Genomic DNA, 13,931 nt, shown 5'->3' on the forward strand with positions numbered 1-13,931 from the left:
CAGGCAAACTCGCCTAAACAATTTTAAAGAATATATTATGCAAAGTGACATCTTATACTTACACTTCAAGCATTTTTGATGTTATAGAGCTGCCTTGGTTGCTGTCTGCAATTGTCTGTTATGAACGTTGTCATCACTATTGCATTGTGGGATATTTATAATAATAATAATACATTTTATTTAAAGGCACCTTTCTCTGCACTCAAGGACACCGTACGGGGATACATAACACATTTCAAAGCAGCAAAACAATAGAAAGAAAAATAAAAAATAAAATAGAAACACCAGAAAGAGGCAGAGCAATTGACATCAAGTGGAACAGGCAGTTTTAAACAGATGTGTTTTGAGTTGGGGGGATTAATCGATGTTTCTGAGTTGGGGTGGTAATGAATTCCAGAGACAGGGAGCAGAGCGGCTGAATGCTCTACTCCCCACGGTGGTGAGACGGGCGGAGGGGACAGACAGGGGTATGGAGGAAAAGGATCTGAGGGAGCGGGAGGGAGTGGGAACCTGGAGGAGATCAGACAAATATGGGGGGCGAGGTTGTGGATGGCCTTGAATGTAAACAGGAGGACTTTGAATTAGATACGGAACTGGACCGGGAGCCAGTGGAGCTGTTGGAGGACAGGAGTGATGTGGTGGATGGAGCAATTCTGGACCAGTTGAAGTTTATGGAGGGATTTGTGAGGAAGGCCGAAGAGGAGAGAGTTACAGTAATCCAGACGGGAAGTGACGAGACTGTGGACAAGGATGGCGGCAGTGTGGGGGGTAAGGGAGGGGCGGAGGCGATTGATGTTTCGTAGGTGGAAGTAGGCAGACCGGGTAATGTTATTGATGTGGGATCGAAAGGATAGTGTGCTGTCAAGGATGACACCCAGACTCTTAACCTTGGGGGAGGGTGAAACGGAGGAGTTATCAATAGTGAGAAAAAAACTGTCGGTTTCGGATAAAGTGGATTTGGTGCCAATGAGGAGAACCTCGGTTTTATTACTGTTTAATTTGAGGAAGTTTTAGGTGTACCAGTATTATGCCAATATAGTGTACAGTGTTTGCATACTGTAATATTTCACTGGAAATACTATGCAATTCACATATTATTGGATCTAAAATGGCTGGATACAAAATTTCAAATATTCTTTTAGCCTACTAAATAGCATGTTAGTATGGAATTTCAGATGCAGCGCATACTGTATTTCTTCCCAGCAGGGTTCATGTGCAACATTTAAAAAGTGCCTAGTTGCCAGTATACATACTGTACATCATTATTATTTTTGGTATTAGTTTGTGTTTAATACACAACATGAATCAAATAGAAACATGTGCCAGCAGGATTTTTACTGCAGGAAAACACATATAGTGTGGATGTCAACTGTCAGTGGGACATGACGTCCCCCCACCCCCACCAACCAGAATGAGGGGCAGAGGTCAGAGTGGACAAGATTGCCTGACAGCAGTACTGAGCTATCATGGGAAATGTAGTCAGTCTGTGTTAGATCGCGTGGCCAAGTTGTCATCATTGTCTGACAGCCACTCAGCCAGGCAGCCGGGTGTTTTAGAAGGAGCAGAGGAAGGTTTGTTAGCACTTTCCTTATTTCAGATCTATACTATTTTATAGATAGAATCAACCAGTGGGATCCATATGTATGTTTTGAGAACATAATTGACATAGATCTTTAGATATTCATTACTGATCTTTATCTCTTTAGGTAGATTTTTTTCTCTAGCCTACAGTTGTTCCCACCTTCACCAGATTAAAAGTATTGCCAAAGGGCGCCCGTGTAGCTCAGTAGGTAGAGCGCATGCCCATATGAAGAGGTTTATTCCGCTATGCAGCGGTCCGGGGTTTGAATCCTATCTGTGGCAATTCCCTGCATGTCTTTCCCCCCTCTCTCTCCCCTTTCATATCTATGCTGTCCTGGTGATCAAATGTGGAAATGCCAAAAGAAATGATCTTATAAGAAAAATGTATTGCCAAAAAGAACCTCAAAGTTAGCATACCAAAAGTTTAAATTGCCATTCCCATCTTGTTACATTACATGTCATTTAGCTGACGCTTTTATCCAAAGCCACTTGCAATTGCTATGCATGTCAGAGGTTGCACACCTCTGGAGCAACTAGGGATTAAGGGTCTTGCTCGGGGACACATTGGTTGATGTACCACAGTGGGACTCGAACCCAGGTCTCCCACACCAAAGGCATGTGTCATATCCACGGCGCCATCACCACCAATTATCTCCTCCATTACACCTCCAAAACCTTTAATCAATATTATCCCACCTCACCCCCACCCACCCTGTCACTCTTGGCCACAGGTAAATACGCCATGAGGGACCTAGTGCACCGTTTGCCCGGAGGCAGCAACAACAACAATACCAGCGGCGGGGGAGGAGGAGGTGGAGGAAGCACCAACAGCAGCATCCTGGCGGGGAAGACCATGTCGGACGACACCATCACGGCTATCTGCTGCGCACTGCACGAAGTCATCACCAAGAACATGGAGAACACCAAGGCCCTGAGGGACGCCGGCGGCATCGAGAAGCTCATCGGCGTCGCCCGCAGCAAAGGAGACAAGTAAGCCGAATGGAAAGATGATGTCAGGTGTAAGGGGGCGTAAAGAAAGAAGAAGGGAGTATGGAAGAGCCATCATGGGGCAGTGTTCTTACAGTTTGATAGAAGCTACAACAGCATTACTTTCAAACTGATATAAGAAAGAACATTTTCAACAATAAGTATGGCAAATGTGACTCTGAATTATCATAGGCTAAAACTAATTTCTGCTGTTCGAAGAATAAATCATTAGGAGTTGTTTTTTTGAGATACTGAAGGTATAAACCCATGAATAAACATGTCTTTTGTTTTTAAATCTTTTTCTTGTCCTTCACTTTTTTAATGTCCCTGCTTTGCATCACTGCACAGGGCATAACATGCAATCACAGAAACCAAAACAATAACATTTAGCAAAATGACTTTAAGAAATAATTTGCTAGAGCGATGATAAGGCCACATGAGCCAATTGAACCCACAGCCATTAGTCAGCTGTGTCAAACCCTGGAGGATGCAGAATGAAATATTGGCCAATCAATCCATCAAGCAAGCCATTATCCAATTTGGCCTCAGTACAATTTAAGTACTTAATATTTGAGGAGATAAAGAAGTCATTTTCATTTTCACTTTCTTTCTTCTTTGGAGACCGCAGTCAGCCACTGCTTTAGATACTGGTTTAGTGTCTCTGCTTTATGTCTGTTTCTTCATCCTTCTGCATTTTGATGTTTTAATAGCTTCCACTAGCAGAAAACAAAAACGAAAGACAGTCAAGCTTTATACTGTATGTGTTTTTCCCTCTCTGCTGAATTCCCAGACATAGTCCTAAAGTGGTGAAAGCAGCATCTCAAGTCCTGAACAGCATGTGGCAATACAGAGACCTCCGCAGCCTCTACAAAAAGGTAAAGTCTGAATGTACTCTGGCTGTATTAACACTGGAAGCTGAGCAATGATTTCCTACACAGTCTCGTCTCTTTTCCTCTCCTCTTCTCATCCTTTCTATTTCCTTTCTTCTGTTCTTCAGGACGGCTATTCCCAGTACCATTTTGTCGGCTCTTCCTCTACGATAGAGAGAGACAGACAGCGACCTTATTCTTCCTCTCGTACTCCGTCCATCTCTCCCGTACGGACCTCACCCAACAATCGATCAGGTGAGTCTCCTGTTCCCTTTTGTCCTCTATCAATCTTTTTTTCTATTAGTACAGTCCAGTCAACCAAACACTAGCTGAAGTCTGCTTTAACCTTCACACCACGGCGCTCACAGCCAAATGATTCTGCTGTCAAGTAAAATCCTTGCACGGTGCCTCCTTTAAAAGTTTCCGCCCTTGTGTTGTCAAAAATTAGGGCTTTGACTAATATGAGCTTTCCAGGCTTCAGTATTGTTGAACTCATGGCATCATCCTCTAAAGTTCACAAACTTTGAAAAAATTGGAAGAGAAATGTAATGTGTGATGTAATGTTTTCTGCATGAGCTTAATTCTTAGCTGGGTCTGAAACTTATGGTGGGATAATAACAATGTCCAGTGAATCCAACACCAACAATCTGTTTCCATGGATACATGTGTGGAATGTGATCAAAATGTTTCACTGCCCTTTTCAACAAGAAATACGTACCATTTCTGGCGTCGTCTAGATGTGTTAAAGCAATGTCTTCCTGTCATTCAGACAAAAGTGCCATTTATGTAAATGTACCCTATGAGTCATGACTATACTCAGGGCTGTTACGGAAAGAGCCTCAATGCAGGAAGCAGAGCATTTTTACGTTCGCTCGCAGGCTGCATCAGTAATGGAGTTTTAAAACTTGTAAAACCTTACATCGTCTTTGCAACTTATTACCTTTCTCATTTTCATAGACCTTTCCAACAGGAGAAGAATCTACTTAATGCTGACTCATTTCTGTGGCTGACTTTTTCGTGATTAATCAGACTGACTTTTTCCGTGTGCACAAGTGATGACAATGAAGTGATGCATTTATTAGATCCCTCTTAAAAAGGCAAACACAACGTGCATTTAACTTGTCTGTGCATGATTAAATTCGGGCTGCTGTTTTTATTATATAAATGCGACAACATTCAATTCAGATTCCTGCTGTGTGGGAAGTTTCATGGAAATGACCTGGTCACCAGGTCCAACCAAGTAAGGTTGCTCATATTTAAAATGTATAGGTCTACGGATATAAAAGAGCAGAGGTGTAAGGTAGTGGATCCAATGAGGTTGACATAAGAGTAGCCAATCAGCGTCATGGGTGGGACCAAAGTTGTCAAGCTGTTATCAAGCTGTTGTCAAGCGTTTGGTTTTTACTTCACTCCACTCTGCTCTTAAAACCCCAGCAAAACCAGTATGTTGGCATGGCTACGGATCCGTGTCGACTTAAAATTATGTTAAATTCAGGCGGACATGTTGGTCGGTAGTAATTGGGAAAATCAAATTGAATCTTCTTCCCCAACAGAAATCGATAAGATTGGAGGCAATGTCAGACTGAAGATGGAAACAGAGTCTAACGAGTTGACAGTTCTCTTTGTAATATAATAGTTTCAGTTCTGCAATAAATGTATTACATAAGTTGCATTAGGGAGATATATCGATCTATATCTGCTAGCCAATACATAGTTCAAACCAGTTTGAAATGACTATATGTGAGAGCATTTGATTGGGTCTCATTGGACCACATTTTAAAAAAATCTCCAGAACTGGATTTATGAGGCTCTCAACTGACAGTGGCAAAATGATGAATGAACACTGGTTTGGAAGCTAATTTCACATTTATTATTTTGTTTCTCAGTTTACAATTGTGCATGCCGGTGGTCCTTCAAGTAATTTGTTTGATTTCACTGCTTAATTTTTCACATATAAAAGAAATGTTTGAATGTTGTGTACATTCCTACAACAGTTGTTTACCGGAGCAGCCGGATAATTGGCCGCGTAGGTGCCGATATTACAGTAGACTGGAGATACTAGCAGAGCATTAATGTGTGTAGGGATCAATGCTAAATGTGTTACACAGAGGAGAGACAAGGCGACAGATGCAGCCACACAAACAGGCTGGCGGGCTGCATCATAGTCAGCAGCTTCTATGTGAAAGGCTGTTGATAATGATTTTGAATATTAGAGGAAACACTACTGAACCATATGGCACTGAATCAATAGCCAGGTTTCTTTCAACATGGCTAACTAGATCTAACTCATTACTGTTTGCCACTGATCACAACACCCCCTCTCAGTCCAGCATTTTGTATACTCACCCAACTATTAGGTGTGTATATTTTCTGTTACTTTTTGGGTGAATAATGAAAAGACAGACAGAGATAAAATAGTGGGAGTTTAGGCTTAAAATGTGTACATGTAGTAAATACAGGAGGAGAGAGCCAGACATAAAGAATAAGAAGGCAAGAGTAAAGCAGATGCAGAGAGCAAAGATGGCTAAATATTTACCTTTTTGAAATCGCACCCTGGTCAAAAAGCCAGATTTGTGAAGAATGCCACAATACCCGCAGAGTCGCAATACAAAGAGCACCCAGTGCCCCCCTTTTTTGACTCATTTTATCGTGATGGTTAGAGGAAATGATACAGACAGTGAAGTCTCAGAGTGCTGTGCCTTTGTTGAGGTAAATACAAAACCTTAGATGCTTTGAAAAGTACAAATCAATCTGCCTTTCTGCCGTGAAGGGACTCCAGTGTGATGTAAGTAGTTGTACTGTTGCAGTTTCCTTCTGAATCCAAAAGCATATTGATAATGTGTTCATGATAGATTGAAGGGTAAATATATCCCCTGTTTGCGTGTGCGTGTGTGTGCGTGTGTGCGTGTGTGTGTGTGTGTGTGTGTGTGTGTGTGTGTGTGTGTGTGCGTGCGTACTTGCGTGCGTGTGTGTAGCGAGTGCCCCTACTTCCCCGAGGGAGATGATGGCATTGAAGGAGAGGAAGGCAGACTACGAGTCGACTGGCAATGCCAGTTACCATGGCAACAAGGGCGAACACACATCCCGAAAGGACGCCATGATGGGTAGGAATTCCACACTGCATGTCTGACACAAAAACACATTCTCCTATAAAGCTATTGTGTTGTCAGCTTAGTGTATAACTTTGGAATAAATAAAAAAAACACTTGTAAGTGTTAGTTTTACAATATTAAAGGAATAGTTCAACATTTTGGTAAATATAAAATCAATGCCACTCTCTGTACAAAAACATGAAGCTGGAGCCAGGAAATAGTTAGTTTAATGTGGTGTCAGCCAATCAGAATTGAGTATTCACCATGGTATAAAACTTATTTATATGTGAGCTTTAGAGGTGCTGGTAGATTGAATATGTTCCCTTTGCACAGAGCCATGCTAGCTGTTTCCCCCTGGTTCCGGTCTTCGTGCTAAGCTAAGCTAATCAGCAGCTGGCGTTAGCTTCAAATTCAGCATACCAATCTTCTCATGTAACTGTCAGCAAAAAAGCAAATAAGCATGTTTCTCAAAATGTTGAACTATTCTTTTCAAGTTGACTTTTGTCAATGATATGAAAATGCAACAAATGCTACTTTCTAGAGGAAGTCCACCTGTTCCAAATTCAAAAATTTGTTAGGATTCTTATCACTTTATCTGATATCACTTAGTCATGCTGTTGGTCAGATTCATCCAAGACATCCACTAAATAGTAATTGAGTACCTCATTAATCAGGGAACTTTAGGGAGTGTTTGTAAGTCTAATGTGATATTTTCGATTGGTACAATGTTTTAATGTTTATGTGGGAAACATTGAGTTTCAAGCCATCCTTAATCATCATCATCATCATTCATAACACTGACAGCCTACCCACACGCCTCCGCCTATTCTTTGGAAGTCCTCATCCTCTCTGTCTCTGCAGGTCAGCTCTCCAGCGGGTCTTCCACGCTGCACAGAGGAGCATACGTGTCGCCCACTGATGACCTAAAGTATAACCAGGTACGACAAGTCACTTTTCCGTGTTTAAATGTGACCACAGGTGTTCCCCTTAAAATATGATCACAAAGCACTCTGTCTCTGTATTGAGACAAGTACTTAAGTGATGAATTATTGCTACTAGCTGTCATTTAAATAAGTTGTAAATACCTCGTCATGACTCACATCACCTTTAGGAGAAGGAACTACTGTACAGAAACCCCCTATTGAGTTCCACATGGAGATAAAATATTGCAGCAAATCTATTCCTTTTTATTGTATTGGAATTTAATAGTGACACCAAAAGGGATATAAAAATACTACGAGGGTCACTATAAACTTCTATAGAGTCCAATTTATGCATTATAGGAGTACTGCAGTAAATTGCTCTCAGCATGTGGCATTCAAATCTGTGCTGTGCCAGTAAAAGTCTTTCATGTTACCCATCAAACCCTCTGGAAGCAATATCTGAGGCTGGTTGTATCTCTAAAGGTACAATTTGGCAGTCTCATAGGAATGCACAATAATCTAATGCATTTTGTGTGTAGATACCAGGTTGCTTTCTAAGGAACTATCTGGTCAGCCAACCAAATTGTTGTAAACTATTTAGCTAAAGGCACTTTCCACTAACTGACCAATACCTAACTGATTGGGAAATGCATCAAATTACAGTATTTCGCCTTTTTTGATATTTTTCAAAGAAACAAGTCACCAACAGGGGTGCAGAGTCTATTTTCATTATCCCCTGTAGCTGATAAATAATACTTGTTAGATCATGTATTGACAGATAGTGAAAATTGTTAATCAGAATTTCCCAGAGCCCAGGTTGACATATTCAAACTGTAGATAATTAGTTTTCTATCACAGAAGGCTAACAGAACCAGCAAATATTCACATCTGATCAACGGCAAACCTTTATTTCAGCTCTGATGACAAAGTTTCATACATGAAATTCAAGGTTTCACTTTACTTGAAGGTATCTACATAAGAGTGACATGACACTGTCATGAACGTGTCATAAACATTATAAACAAGTCATAAACGTTTATGACATAACTCTTCTGTCAGTGTCATTCGGTTTTTGTCATGACAAGTTATGGTTAGGGTTAGGGTTAGGGTTAGGGTTCATGTGTCATGACTGTGTCATGTCACTCTTATGTTGATACCTTCAAGTAAATTGTTACCAAATTCAATTCAATTTTATTTATAGTGTCAAAACAGAAGTTGTCTAAGGACATGCTTTAATATACATTGCAGGCATCTAATTGTATGCATGTTTGCACTAGAGGGCTTCCATGCTGCCTGCTAATGGTCTTGGACGCACACAAGTCATCATTATGTAAAGGAGCTAACTCTGTGTAGTCTGATTAGATGATTCTTCTAACTGTGTTGATGAATAAAGAGTCGGCTTTGGATTTGGTTATATTTTAAATGTAAATTATTAGGAAATGTATCTCTTTCTGCAGTTGTCTGTGTAGCCAAGGCCTTTAATTAGCCTTGTAGGCTAAAAGTCAGGGATGAATATGGGGTTTGGGTCAAGTTTGGGTCTGAAATTTAGCAGTCGGGTTCAGTCGAGGCAGGTCCAAAAGACACGGGTACGAGATGGGTTCTGGTACCAGTTTTGGGCTTGTGCAGAACTCTACACTGGGTTAGTTTTTGTACTGCCTCTAGCTGCCATTAGTCAGAATGACATATGTCATGCTAGCTAGCTAGAGCTGGCTGATGTGGTTTTTGGACATTTTAATATTTTTGGGTGCATTATTTCTAAATGCTCTTGTTCATTTGAGAACTATTGTGCATGTAGCCTCAAGGCATGATGGTGTCACTACCCAATGTGAGTCGAGTGCCGGTGTGAGTCGCGCATGCCTCACTTTGCGACGAGTGCAGATGTGAGTTGCGCATGCGTCACTTTGCAACAAGTAGCATACAAGATGCTAACGGCGTTTTGAGCTAACGTTAGCAATCAAACAGTCATATAGCTAAAATGATTTGGAAATGACTGCTAGCTACAAGTTAGCAATCAAACACAACAAAGGTTGTCACTTGAATGGCGTTTTGAGCTAACGTTAGCAATCAAACGATCATAGATAGCTAAAACCTTTTTTTAAATGATTTCCATTTTCTGTTATTGTATGTAAAGAGAAAAGTTTATTATTTTACAGATTTCACAAATTTCAGTATGACATTTAGGCCATAAACCATTTAAATCTGAGCATGCGCAATTCACATCTGCACTCGACCAGAGCCGGTCTGACTCAGCTAACATGTATGACACGTTATGGCGTAAACCGTTTAAATCTGATCATGCACGACTCACATCGGCACTCGACTCGAATCGGGTAGTGACAACGGTTTGCACCTGGCCATCATAATCCTGCTTTTCTCTCAATAATGATCTTTGCTTTTCTTTTTACAGATCTCTTCTCAAGGCCTGCCTTCAGAGCCCTACCCTCCTTTCCAAAATCCTCCCCCGCCCGACAGCGTCAACTACGAGGACCAGGCCTTCTACGAGAACCAGGTTCATGCGGCCGGGCGCCCACCGCAGGGTGACCTCAACATGCACCTGCAGGGCCTCAAGTCCACCGGCAACTATGTAGACTTCTACTCAGCCTCGCGGCCCTACAGCGAGCTCAACTATGAGACCAGCCACTATCCGGCCTCACCAGACTCCTGGGTCTAATGGGAGATGAGGGTGGAGGATAAGGAGGAGGAGGAGAGGATGGATAGGGGAAGGGTGTAGTGTAAAGAGTGAGATAGGAGATGAGAGGACAGTTTCCATCCCTTTCCTCCCCATCCTCCTCTGTAGTTCCTGAGTAGCATCATAGATAGCAGGACGACGGAAGGGGAGGATGGAGTGCAGGAAAAGAGACATGAAGAGAAAATGTAAGACATTACACTCCTGTCGGAGACGTCTGAGGGAGGAGGGAGAGTGGACAAAGGAGGAACAGAAGCGAACGGAGGAGCAGCCATGCATGTGCATGCACACCACCAACAAAAGTGACTGACACATTTTCTTTCTGTGTTTAGTTTGGGATCAACTACTGCTGCAAGGTTCAGCAGACAGAAAGACCTCCTGCACCTGAAGGCCTCTGAATACAGAACGTAAGAGGGAGGGACATGATGAAAGGGAACATGAAGGGAAAGATGGCAAAAGTGGGAAATATATGGAAATGAAGGACAATGAAAGAGAAAAATGAATCCGTGGACTCAAGAATGGAAGGTTTTGGATTGTGAATGGAATGTGTGAGATATACCCAGGAGAAACCTGTACATATGTGGTATAGCAACATGGCTTTTCGTGATGTGAAGCACAAGAAGCAGAGCTGTAGGAACATGTAGGACGTCTGTCACACAAACCTTTGTTTCTCTCTATGGCTTCAGCGTGATGCATCCTCCTCTGTGCAAAGAAGGCTTCTGGACTTTGTCATTTGTTACAGTTTTTTTTTTTTTGTGTTTCTACTTTTTTAATTCTCAATTCTGGTTGTATAGTATTTGATGTACACTGTACATTTGCGAATATGCATTGTGTACTGTACATTGCACTATTTTCTGTGTCATGTCAGGCCTTTCGTCATTGGGTCAACCTCACTACGTCACTACCTATCCCCCCTTAAAAACACAAAAAAATACACACAATATCTGCACTCAGACTTTCAAAATTCATATCACAGCTACAGACGGATGTCCACGCGTTGCTATTGTGACATATTGGATATGAATTGGGTATTGAAGCATCAATTCTGTTAGGTCACGGTGCTCCTTTAACTGCCCTTCAGATAATTTTCACAGAATGGCTGACTCAAACAGTTGAGAAGCTTTTTTTCTGTGACAAAACTCAAATTTCTTTAAGCTAGCTTTTTTTTTTTTTTTTTTTTTTTGGCGGCTATCTTTCCACATTAACACCTCAAATTCCCTTTTTTTTGTTCCCATGAATCCCTCCTTTGAGTGAACTGTGCTCATTGTGTATATAACCGTGCCAAACAAGGTTTACTTCCCCTCAGCGGGGAAGGTTAGGGGGGTGTTAAAGGGTCCAAGTTCAGCTGAAGCTCTCAGCTGAATTGTTTGTAAATGCTTTGTTTTTTCTAAACTGAGTTTTACCGGGATGAAACCTGTCTTAACTGCACCGGGACTGGGGAGAAAATATCAAAAGAAAACAAAAAAGAGAAAAAAGAAAATCACGAAGGGACTGTGACCGGGCGGAGCAACGCTTCCTCAAAAGCTGTACAAAATTAGTTGATTTCTGTGTTGTAAAAAAAATCATTGTTTGAAGTACAAAAAAAGACTTTTCTGAGAGATGGGTGGCAATTCTAACTTCATGGTAGACAAAACTGTTAATAGAGTACGGATATATATTATATAAATATAAATATATACTTTTTATGTGCAGATGTGGATGTCACTTATAGCAGCAACATTATGGAAAAAGACTTGTAAAAAAAAAACAAAAAAAACGGCTACATGTAGGAATTTTGTTCACATTTTATTTTCTGGTCAACACACTAAATTGTCGACTTTGTGTAGTAATGTTGTTGCTATGTGGAGTAGTGTAGACCAGGGCCCAGGGATCCACGTTTTCACTAAAACAGTCCAAAAAGGTGCTACATCCATGAGAAGTATTTCCAATATGTCTGTATTTTAACTGTGCTCAAAATGTTTGTTCCCCTTTGGATTGATAACAATGTATTGATTTTCAGCCACATAACGGAGAACAATCACAAGTTTGATTTTTGTACATCCTATGCATGAAAACGCCCTGATTAATTGGTCTTATTATGCTTAATAGCAAAAAATGCACCCATGAATGCACAAGTATTCTTTGTCAGTAAACCTGAAACTAAATGGTGATTTGTTTTTCTTTTCTTTCTTTTTTTAAGTGAGAAAAGGCTAAATTGTAAAATGTGACAACAGACCCTGGCTCTCCCTACCCACCGCTGTTTAGAAGTCTTAGGAGTCATCTTCTGATGCTTGAAAAATGACTTATACTGTAATACAACTGTCCCCCCAAAAACTGGATGAAAAACAGACGGACTGTATTTGTTAGTAAGCATCTGGAAACTGACAACGTTATGTATGTCCTTGTGATCCTTAGGCAGAAAAACCTGACTATAAGACCTGTATGGAGATAGAACGTCGGTAACCTTTTTGTTGCTAGACCAAACGTGTTTTAAAAAGAGAATTGTGAATCTTTCTATTGCCTCAAACAGATTGCAACTGCTCCAAAAAATATAAACTGACCATCGAAGAACTTCGGGTTGTGGGAGTTGTTTGTTCTCTTTCCATTTTTCAGTGTGTTAAAGGACAGTGTTGCTGGTATTCTGTGTTTTACCATTAACTGTGTATGATGATGTAGGTATTTTTACAGTATTCCTAAAGCATACCATACGCTTTTAGTTTGAAATCCTACTTTACATGCAGCAACGATAATCCATAATAGTGAACATGTTGTTGCTTAAATTCTTCAGTTATTGTTGTGTGGTGCTGTAGCTCTAAAGATGGACCATTGTTTGGACAAATGTAAGAAAGGAAGGAACAAATTGGCTTGAGCAGCCCTGTCTCCTAAAATCTACGTCCCATACAATGAAACTGCATTCTCAACTAGAAAATGCGTTTCTTACAGAAAATGCTTTTGATATGCTGAAAAGCGAAATTGCTAAAGCTAAACTGGATTGCTGGCATAATTGTGTAAGAAGAAGTAGTAGTGAGAATAGTTGGAAAACTGGGAAGGTTTTAATTAGTATGAATTTCATTGAAATGTTGAACAATACCAATAATATATCAAACAAAAGTTTTTAAGTTTTTTTTAAAAAGCTGTCGCTACACTGAATTGCTGGTTAAAAGAAGGAGAAGTTTTAGGGAAAAGTGGAAATATTTCTAATTAATAAGAATGTCTTAAAAAAAAGTTGAATAACACCAATATGGTATGGAAGTTTTTGTAAAAGCTGACTGAATTGCCGGCTTACATTTGGATGAAGTAACTGAAAGAGTAATGGAAAAAAGTGATAAAAAAAATCATAGTATAGCATCTCGGAAAAAAGTGATAAAAAAGTCATAGTATAAAAAGTGTTAAAAAGTCATAGTATAGTATGTTGAAAAAAAGTGGGAAAAGAGTCATAGTATAGTATGTCAAAAAGTGCATTTATCTCTCCAAAAACAAGGATAGAGAGTGACAGGAACACAACTTTCCTCTACATCTAGTTTGATTGTTCATTCCTGTAACATAGGTCTTTAAATACCTGTAGGATTTGAACACCCGACCTTCTGCCTTCTAATGATTCTCTTATCATTCTAAGCTATTTGACCTGACACAAAACTTTCGTTTTTGGCATATTTGTCTCTTTCACTTAGTATATTTGATCACAACATTTACCAAAATATTTAACATTTGAACACTCAACCTTCTGTCTTCCAATCATGCTGTTATTTCCTTAAGCTAACTGACCTGACGTGTAAGTTAATGTTTTCGGCATATTTGTCTCTTTCACTTAGTA

The 13,931-nt window shown here is 40.3% G+C and overlaps 1 protein-coding gene across 9 annotated transcripts in view; it reads left to right on the plus strand.

The window, feature by feature from the left end:
* LOC114564986 (catenin delta-2) overlaps positions 1–12,689 on the plus strand; it is a 135,026-nt gene extending 122,337 nt beyond the window's left edge. For 5 of the 9 annotated variants that reach the window (XM_028592740.1, XM_028592743.1, XM_028592741.1 and 2 more), the window contains 6 exons: positions 2,313–2,571; positions 3,350–3,443; positions 3,566–3,692; positions 6,413–6,541; positions 7,391–7,467; positions 9,860–12,689. In XM_028592740.1, coding sequence (XP_028448541.1) covers positions 2,313–2,571; positions 3,350–3,443; positions 3,566–3,692; positions 6,413–6,541; positions 7,391–7,467; positions 9,860–10,123 — 950 coding nt within the window. In that variant the 3' untranslated portion in view covers positions 10,124–12,689. The remainder of the gene's footprint in view (positions 1–2,312; positions 2,572–3,349; positions 3,444–3,565; positions 3,693–6,412; positions 6,542–7,390; positions 7,468–9,859) is intronic. The other 4 variants (XM_028592742.1, XM_028592744.1, XM_028592747.1 and 1 more) reach the window with 1 other exon arrangement.
* The last annotated feature ends 1,242 nt before the right edge of the window (positions 12,690–13,931 follow it).

The sequence above is a fragment of the Perca flavescens genome, chromosome 12, assembly GCF_004354835.1.
Source record: "Perca flavescens isolate YP-PL-M2 chromosome 12, PFLA_1.0, whole genome shotgun sequence".
NCBI lineage: Eukaryota > Metazoa > Chordata > Actinopteri > Perciformes > Percidae > Perca > Perca flavescens.